The following is a 9,194-nucleotide window of genomic DNA, read 5'->3' on the forward strand; positions in this document are numbered from 1 at the left end:
CATCACTAACAATTAACTAAAATGGATTAAAGACTGACATGAAAATGTAAGACCCCTTGAAAAAAAAAAAAGGAATAAGCTACTTGACAGTAACCATGGCAATGATTTTTTTTTTTAATATGACAACAAAAGTACAGGGGGCAAAATATAAATAAACAAGTGGTATGACATCAAACTAAAATATTTCAGAGGAAACAATCAATAAAATGAAAAGGCAACATACAGAATGGGAAAAAATATTTGCAAGCCATGTATCTAATAAGGGGGTAATATTTTTTAAATATAAGGTATTCATAAGACTCAAGAGCAAAAGAACGATCTGATTAAAATATGGGCAAAGGATCTGATTAGACATGTTTCCAAAGATGATATACAAGTGGCTAACAGGAAAATTTTAATGAAAAACTGCTCTTTCTCACTAATCATCAGGGGAAGTAAATCCAAACCCCAATGAGCTATTATCTCAAACCTATTAGGATGGCTATCATCACAAGGACAAGAAGTAAGTGTTAGCAAACATGTAGAGAAAAGTGAACCCTTGTACACTGTTAGTAGGGATGTAAATTTGTAAAAAAATTGTTGAAAACAATATAAAAGCTCCTAAAAAAATTCAAACTAGAACTACCATATGATCCAGCAATCCTACTTCTTGGCATATATCCAAAGGAAATGAAATTAGAATGTGGAAGAAATAATCTACACTCTCACATTCGCTGAACCACTATTCACAATACACAAGCTATGGAAACCACCTAAGTGTCCATCCATGGATAAATGGATTTAAAAAGGGGGCACACACACAGACAGACAGACAGACAGACAGACACACACACACACACACACACACACACACATCCTTGGAATATTATTCAGCCTTAAAAAAAGAAGGAAATCCTGCCATACGCAACAACATGGATGAACCTAGAGGGCATTATACTGAGTGAAATAAGCCAGTCAGAGAAAGATAAGTAATGTACGATATCACTTATATGTTGAATGTAAACAAACAAATAAACAAAAAGTTGAACTCACAGAAACAGAGAGTAGATTGACAGCGGACAAGGGGTAGGAGAAATGGGGAGTTATTGGTCAAAAGGGATAAACCTTCAGTTATAAGATGAGTAAGTTCCGAGGATCTAATGTACAACATGGTAACTATAGTTAACGATACTGTATTTTATACTTAAAATTTACTGGAAGAGTATATCTTAAGCAATATTACTGAAAAAAAAGAAAAAGGTAACTACCACGTTTCCCCGAAAATAAGACCTAGCTGGACCATCAGCTCTAGTGCGTCTTTTGGAGCAAAAATTAATATAAGACCAGGTCTTTATAATATAATATGATATAATATCGGGTCTTATGTCAATTTTTGCTCCAAAAGATGCATTAGAGCTGATAGTCCAGCTAGGTCTTATTTTTCAGGTAAACACGGTATATCAGGTGATGGAAATATTCATTAACGATTATGGCAATTAGTTCAAAATATATACATACATCAAATCATCACATTGTACACTTTAAACACATGCAATTTTATAGATCAACAACACTGGAACAAAAACTAAAAAGAGATCTAAGCAAAACACTACAAACCATGCAGAAGGGTTTTGAAAAACAGCCCATGGTCCAAATAAGTAATAACCATGACAATACCTGCAATTCCTGGCATAGGCATACCCTAAGAAATATCAGCTAAAGGAAGAGATCAAACCCTGGGACACAGAAGTGCCATGGGTCTGGATTCCTTGACCTGGACAAAGAGGGAGCAAGCAAGGTGCAACGCATTAGTCTCAGTGCAAGACTACTGACCTCCAATCCTTCCCTATGTGGGTTTGGTACAGCAGTTATTTGGGCTGCAGGAGAGAAGAGGGCTGTGCAAACCCCCCAGACCTACCAAGAACGGCAACCGCCCAGAAAACTGGGAAAGCAAGCAGTGCCCACAGCCCATGCATGAGGACAGAACACCCCCTGGGGAAAGGGGGCATGGGGAAATGCAAACCCCCAGCCCTACCAAGGACAGCAACCACCCAGAGAGCTAGAGAAGGAAGCAGTGCCTATGGTCCACCTGTAAGAACAGAAAGAGCACCACCTGGGGAAAGGAAGGTGAGGCAGGACAGAGCCTAGTTCAGTCACTGGGGAGGTTGTGAGTCTTACCCAGTGAGGATATAAGTGCAAAGTTCTCCAGCATCACATCGTGGTACAGACGTCTCTGAGCCTCATCAAGGAGGACCCATTCCTCCCAGGAGAAGAATACAGCCACATCATCAAAAGTCATACTATCCTGTCAAGATGGGGACAGAAAAACTATAAACTTTGTCTGAGAACCCACAGTCCATCACCTCACACATCTACCCCACACTCATCCTCCTCCAAAGCTCCCCACTTCAGAGGAGACACCAGACGCCCTGGTGTCGGTAATATATGCGATGCTCTCTTCTCAGGGTCCCATAACCAATGTTCAGCCCTCAGCAACAACAGGCAGGGGAACACACAGACGCCATCCAAACTGTGAGCCCCATCCCTCCCGCAAAGCAATTCCTCTGGGATCTCCTAGATTGTATCTACCAGACAAAGCCAAAGGTGGGCTCATGCTTCACCTGCTCCTCACTACCAGGGCCTTAGAGCCATCAGCTCACACTACCTACACATAACCTGTTTCACCAATAATAAGACCTAGCCAGACCATCAGCTCTAATGCATCTTTTGGAGCAAAAATTAATATAAGATCTGGTCTTATATTGTGTTAGATAAGACCCAGTCTTATATTATAGTAAAATAAGACCGGGTCTTATATTAATTTTTGCTCCAAAAGATGCATTAGAGCAGATGGTCCAGCTAGGTCTTACTTTAGGGGAAACACGGTATGAACACCATTCTGTAGACTCTACCTCTCTTAACATATTCAGTCCCCACAGTTCCACTTCCACAGCTCTGCTACTTCCCTGCCCTACATTACAGGCACTGCCCTACACTCACCTATGTACTTGGCACATGGCATCTAGACAGTGCTTGACAAATTCAAACACCATCCAGTACCATCCTAGACCCCTGATGGATTCCACAGCACCTTACCCTTGTCCTGCACTCAGGACCCAGGACTTGGAGTCCCCACACCCAAGATCTGAGAACACAGCAAGGAAATTCTCAAGACCACAATCCCAAACACCATATGGGTAGTGTCAGCACCCAGTGTGGGACTGGGACATCCTTTCCTTCCTTGCATAGGTTTCCTGAGTGCTTTTCAACCTTCAGAACCTGTAAGAAGAAAAAACCTACCAGGGCTGGTGTCCCTGTATGCAGATCTCCGCTGTATCCCTACCCGACCCTGGAACCTGTTGACTTGGGGTTAATTTACTAACCTCTGTGTTTCAGTCCTCTGAGCTTCCTCTTACCAGCTCTGTAACCTTGAACACAGGGCTCTACTTCTCCGTGCCTCGCTGTCCTCATCACCCCCATTTCTGTCTGTCCTCTGAGAACCGGTTAGAAAGCTATTAAAACCCTAACACTGCCTGTGCCTTTTCAATTCACAACCCTCCATGGCTCCCAGGACCCTCAGAATGAAGGTACAACGTCCCTGCCAGTCCTTCTCACTCTCTGTTCTCTGCAGGCAGAAAGCGGACCCCAGGTTCCTAGCTCAGTCGTCCCTCCACATCTTTACAGGGCCAGTCCCTCTATCTGTAACCCTCTGCCACACCCCGTCACACAGGATGTCTGTCACCCGCGAGCGTCTCCCCGTTCTGGACGCCGTGGCCTAGGATGCAGGACATGAGCCGAAGCTCCTCACCGGAGGCTTTAGGGTTCGGGTGGAGTGAGGGCCTGGGGGACTCACCTGAGCGGGTCCCCTCAGCTCGGCCGCCGCCATCGGATTCTGTGGGCGGAGCCAAGAAGGAAAGGAGGATGCTGGACACCGCGGTCCCTGTCCCGGCCCTGACACGGTCAAGCGGGCGTCATCAACGAGCCTTAGAACTGCGTCTGTGCAGCGGGGACCACGACTCCTTTGTGCTTTCTCGGTCCCGTCACCTCTGTCCCCACCTGACACCCGGACACTGAACGAATAACCGCCACGAAGAAGACGCTGGAAGTCCCGCCCCGACGCGATGAAATCTCACGGATATACTTTCATCCTGATCTGTCATTGGCTCAACTCGCCCGCAAGATCTTCTGGATAATGTAGTTCTCATTGCTCTAGAAGGCGTTCTCCATTCTGACCAACCAGAACGTTTGCCAAGGAAGGAACCTACAAAGTGGTGCTCCTGCCTCCAGGGAGGGGTTTACTCGTTGTTAACTGCAGCAAAAGACATAATTTCATACTCCGTGAAGCTCAGCCTGCCATCAGAGGATACAAATATTTAAGATGCTCTCAAATCTGTTGATCTAAATGGGCATATCATTCTATAGAGTCATTCAGACATAAAATAGTACATGCACAACTGGACACATTGTATTGCTCTTCAAATGTATATAGTCTGAGGTGAATAGTTGTATTTTCATTTTATTATTATTGGCTAGGAACAATAGAAATAATTCCATACAAGGCCATGACTTGGAAGAAAGAAGGATATTCTAAATTAGGTGAACAAGCAGCAGTTTGTGGATGGAAAAGGGGGGTTTTATGGAAAGTAACCTCACAGGGTAATTTGATTATAAATTCCTAACTGGACAGACCCCAGGCCTATAACTTCTTTAGTGAAAGGTTTTAAGCCAGTCCTGTCCATTGTTCTTGTGCATCTAGGTTAACACATCTTTGAAATACCAGAAGTAATACCCTTCAAAGGGACATTAACACTCAAGAGAGCACATAATCTTGTTAACTATCCTATAATCCATCTTGTCTTGCTTTCTCCAATCTTCCTTATGTCCTCTCTTTAATGTCAAGTGCGTAAAAGAAGCTGCAAAACTATCAGTCTCTGAAGCATTTGAGATCTTGTTCCCCACCATATGTCATCAGTTTGGCTCAAATAAACTCTTATAAAAACTCTCTACACCTTTGGATGCTTGTTATGTCGACAGGTTCTACCTCCTGTTCCCATAGAAAACCTCTCTCTTGCCTGTAGAGTCAATCATTATGCCCCACCCATTGAGGAACACCTTTATATCAGTAATATTTCTTACTCCATATTCTAAGATATATAATTGTTCCTTAGTATCCACCAGAGACTGGTTCTAGGACCCTGCATATACAAAAATCTGTGGCTGCTCAATATATAAAATGAGCATCATATTTGCATACAATCTACACACATCCTCCTGAACATTTTAAACCATCTCTTGATTACTGATAATACATAGTGCAATATAAATGCTGTATAAATAGTTGTTGTATGGTTTAGGTAATAATGGCTAGAAAAATGTCTGTTCACATTTAGTACAGACACAACCATGCAACTGTCATAGGCAACTACATAGTACACGTCAGCAACAATGTAACATTAATTTTTTAAATATTTTCCATCCCAGGTTGAATCCAAGGATGCAGAACCCATGAATATGGAGGGCCAACTGTACTTAATTCTTTCTGATGAACAGACATCTATCTCAAATGGAGAACAACCTAACTAATGCTATTTTGTTATGGGTCAGTGGGTGCAACTTTCAATTACAGCATGTGTGCAAAGGGAGTATGCAAACACTAAGATAAAGGGGACATCTTAAGTCTATGATTTCATGTCCTTGCTGGAGAGTGATTATTATTTTCCATTGAATTCAGGTACAGTTCTTCACGGAGAATTGAGGTTATATAAAAAAACAGTTTTGAAAAGCAAGTTTCAAAAAGTTATTAATATATTTATGCAGTTATTCAAAGACAGTGGCAGATATAGCTCTGGGGAAATATCAGAGGATATTGAAGAAAGTTAACATCTCAGAGAATTTTTACTAGGGTTTTTATTCTTAAAAATATCAAGCCGGCCCGGTGGCTCAGGCGGTTGGAGCACCGTGCTCCTAAGGCCGAGATTGCTGGTTCGATCCCACATGGGCCAAAGAGCTGCGCCCTCTACAGCTAAGATTATGAACAATGGCTCTCCCTGGAGCTGGGCTGCTGTGTGCAGCTGGAGGTCAGCGTATGCTGCCATGGGTGGCCAGTGTGAGTGGACGGCAGCCAGCGAGAGCTGCTGTGAGCGGCTGACCCACGACCAACTGCCTCAGCCGGGGGGAGTGCAATGCTCATAATGCCACCAGCATGGGCCAGAGAGCTGAGAAACAACGGCTTGAACCAGACTGGTGGGGGGGGGGTGGTGTGGAAGAAGAGGGGAAAAAAGAAAACATTAAGCAGTACCAGCTTGGAGAAAGAAGTGAAGTGGACGTTTAGACTAGCCAAATTAGTAAAACTGAACAAGAACTTGAGGTGTCATGTTTATTCACAGCTCTAATAAATGTTCATTGAACAAATACTCAGTCTCAGGCACTGTTGTAGGCTCATGAGAGACATGACAAAGACTCCCACGCTCATGCAGTTTACATTCTTCAATGAACACAGACAGGTAAATAAAATTTGTGTGATTATACAGTAAGCTACAATGTGATATAAAGAAGCCTAAAGACTCATCTAAATATCGTCTAAGTTAGATATAAGTGCGACTAAAGGTCCAATTCATCCTGAAGTAAAATTCTTCTCTAGCTATAAACCTGTGAACCCAAAAATTATGTTCCTCCAAAAGACAGTGGTGGAACAGGCATAGGATAGACATTGCCATTCCAAACAGAGGAAATGAGACATAAAGAAGGGGTGGAAATGAGAAATAAAGAAGGGGTGAGGGGCTCAAAGAAAGTCCAAAACCTTCACGAGCTCGTATGGCTCATTGATAATCTTCCTTGGCTCGAATCTCTGCCTTCCAGACCCACTGGGACACCTACGCTGAATGTGAGTCCTGCCCCCAAGGATCAGCCTGGTGGGAATCTCAAACTCAGGGCTCAGTACAGACACACTGGTTAGTTACACCCCCAAGGCATCGAGGTGAGTCTTGATAGTGTGGACTCTTGTGGTAGTCATGGAGATGGAAAAAGCGAGTGGATTTTATAACAGTCTGTAAAATAGGGCAACCTGGATTTTTTGACTGTGATGGTGAGTGAGAGAAAAGTAGGAGTCAGGGATGTCGCCAAGATTTTTGGTGTTAGCAACTGGAAGGAGAGAACCTCTGTCACTGAGATGGGTGGTCCACAGTGGGAGTAATTATTTATTTATTTATTTATTTATTTATTTATTTATTTATTTATTAGTTTCAGGTGTACAAGACAAGGTAATACTTAGACGTTCATCATTTATATCCCTCACACTGTGAACCCCCCTCCCCCCATCCACTATCCCTCCGACCTCGCACCGAGCCATCACATTATATATATAAAATTATAGTTGGCATTCATTAATGTTTAGCTTCTGGTGTACAATGCCATGATCAGGTATCCACAGTATCCCTGAGGTGGTCTCCCAAATAGGACGCATGTCCATCGGATACCCAACAAAATCTTTACAACATTATTGAATACCTTCCCCAAATTAATTTTCAAAAAACCCTGAGGCCATCTTGTGGTTACCAGCTGCTTTCTAATCCCTTCACCTTTCCCCTTATCCCCAACCCCCTCCCCCACACCCATCTAACAACTCTCGGTTTTTTCTTTGTGTCCCCAAAACTGTTTCTGATTAGTTCATTCACATATTCTTTTCTTTAGATTCCACATATAAGTGAGATCATATGGTACTTGTCTTTCTCTTTCTGACTTATTTCACTTAACATAATGTTCTCTAGATCCATCCATGTTGTTGCAAATGATAAGATTTCTTTCTTCTTTATGGCTGCGTAATACTCCATTGTATAAATGTACCACAGCTTCTTAATCCAGTCATCTACCGATGGGCATTTCGGTTGTTTCCATATCTTGGCTATTGTGTAAAGTGCTGCAATAAACATAGGAGTGCATACAGATTTTTGAATTGGAGTTTTGGATTTCTCCGGGTAGATGCCTAGGAGTGGAATTACTGGATCATAGGGTAGTTCCATTTTCAGATTCCTGAGATACCTCCATACTGTTTTCCATAGTGGCTGCACTAATCTGCAACACAGTGGGAGTAATTTTCATTGGGGATGCCAGCAGTCGTCTTGTTGGCCATGTTCAGTGCATGAAAAACAAAGGAGTGGAGTTAGTGAGCAGCAGGACACATGGGTCTGGAACTATAGGAAGTCCACAGTGTGTGGACCAGGAGAGGTTTTAGTAATATCTGTTGGAGAACTGGACATGATGGTAATGCTAATAGCAAATCAGGAAGGGGAGGGTATGGGGACAGAGTCCCAGAGAGCAGTTTCCTGGCTCTCGGCCTCATGTGAAAAGGTGCTGGCTCGGGTAGTAGATGGCCATCAGCTGTGAATGGTTGGCCATCAGCTATAACCAGTTAGCCAATTAGCCACTGATATAACTGCCTTGACTGCATTGGTTGGTTGGTTGGTTAGTTCTGCATTGGTTGGCAGAAAAGCGGATGGCGGATTGCGCATTATGTAGCTTCTATTTCCTGTGTGTGTCTTGCCTGGCCGCCAGTGAGACTAGGCTGCAGGAAGACCCCTTGTTGGGGTACTGGCAGATGTTTGCTCCCTGTGACTCCAACCCAGCCACCAGTAAGAATATAGTGGTATGACTCCCCTATCTATGGCTTCGTGGGGGTTCCTTTTTGGACTCACCATATCCTGCGTTCTTATGCGGGGAATGGGAGTTGAGACCCCACATGACACCCTGCGTGACAGATGGCACAGAGAGCAGAGTGTGGTGTTGGCTGAAACTCTCCAAAATGGAGCCATTTATACACATGAAAGCTCAGTTTCAGGAAGCCCATGAGGAGTGGCACCAGGAACAGGTGGCACCACCTGCTTGGGAGAAATGTTACCCCTTGGTGAATTGGTGGGTCTGTCAAGTCTCCGGAAGGCATGTCACTCTGTTGGCTGTGGCGGGAGTCACCTTTTGGTAATCTGCTGCTGCCGTGGGCTCCTAGAGTTGTGGGAATTTGACACTGAGGCCTCCACCCAGTCAGATGCCTGGCATGGCAAGCAGGATTCTGGCCGGGTAGGACTGATTTCTGACTCTGGGCAGGAGGACATGTGGCCCCTACACAGTGTGTGGTACCCGATAGCCACTGTTCTCAGGAGCCGGACCCCTGAGGAGGTGTGGGATGACATGGATGGCTTTCTGGCCAGCGTGGATAGGGCCCT

At 43.9% G+C, this 9,194-nt stretch overlaps 1 protein-coding gene across 11 annotated transcripts in view; it reads right to left on the reverse strand.

The window, feature by feature from the left end:
• LOC308490591 (uncharacterized protein) overlaps positions 1-4,089 on the reverse strand; it is a 29,013-nt gene extending 24,924 nt beyond the window's left edge. For 4 of the 11 annotated variants that reach the window (XR_013992236.1, XR_013992237.1, XR_013992238.1 and 1 more), the window contains exons 1-3: positions 3,833-4,065; positions 2,158-2,307; positions 1,657-1,753 (exon numbers count right to left, since the gene is read on the reverse strand). Coding sequence is in view for 1 of the 11 variants with exons in the window: in XM_081033051.1 (XP_080889177.1) it covers positions 2,158-2,284; positions 3,833-3,865 (160 nt within the window). In the remaining 10 variants the exon portion in view is untranslated. Of the gene's footprint in view, positions 1-1,656; positions 1,754-2,157; positions 2,308-3,832 lie in introns of all 11 variants that reach the window. The other 7 variants (XR_013992235.1, XM_081033052.1, XM_081033054.1 and 4 more) reach the window with 6 other exon arrangements.
• Positions 4,090-9,194: the final 5,105 nt, after the last annotated feature.

The sequence above is a fragment of the Rhinolophus hipposideros genome (assembly GCF_964194185.1).
Source record: "Rhinolophus hipposideros genome assembly, chromosome: 21".
NCBI lineage: Eukaryota > Metazoa > Chordata > Mammalia > Chiroptera > Rhinolophidae > Rhinolophus > Rhinolophus hipposideros.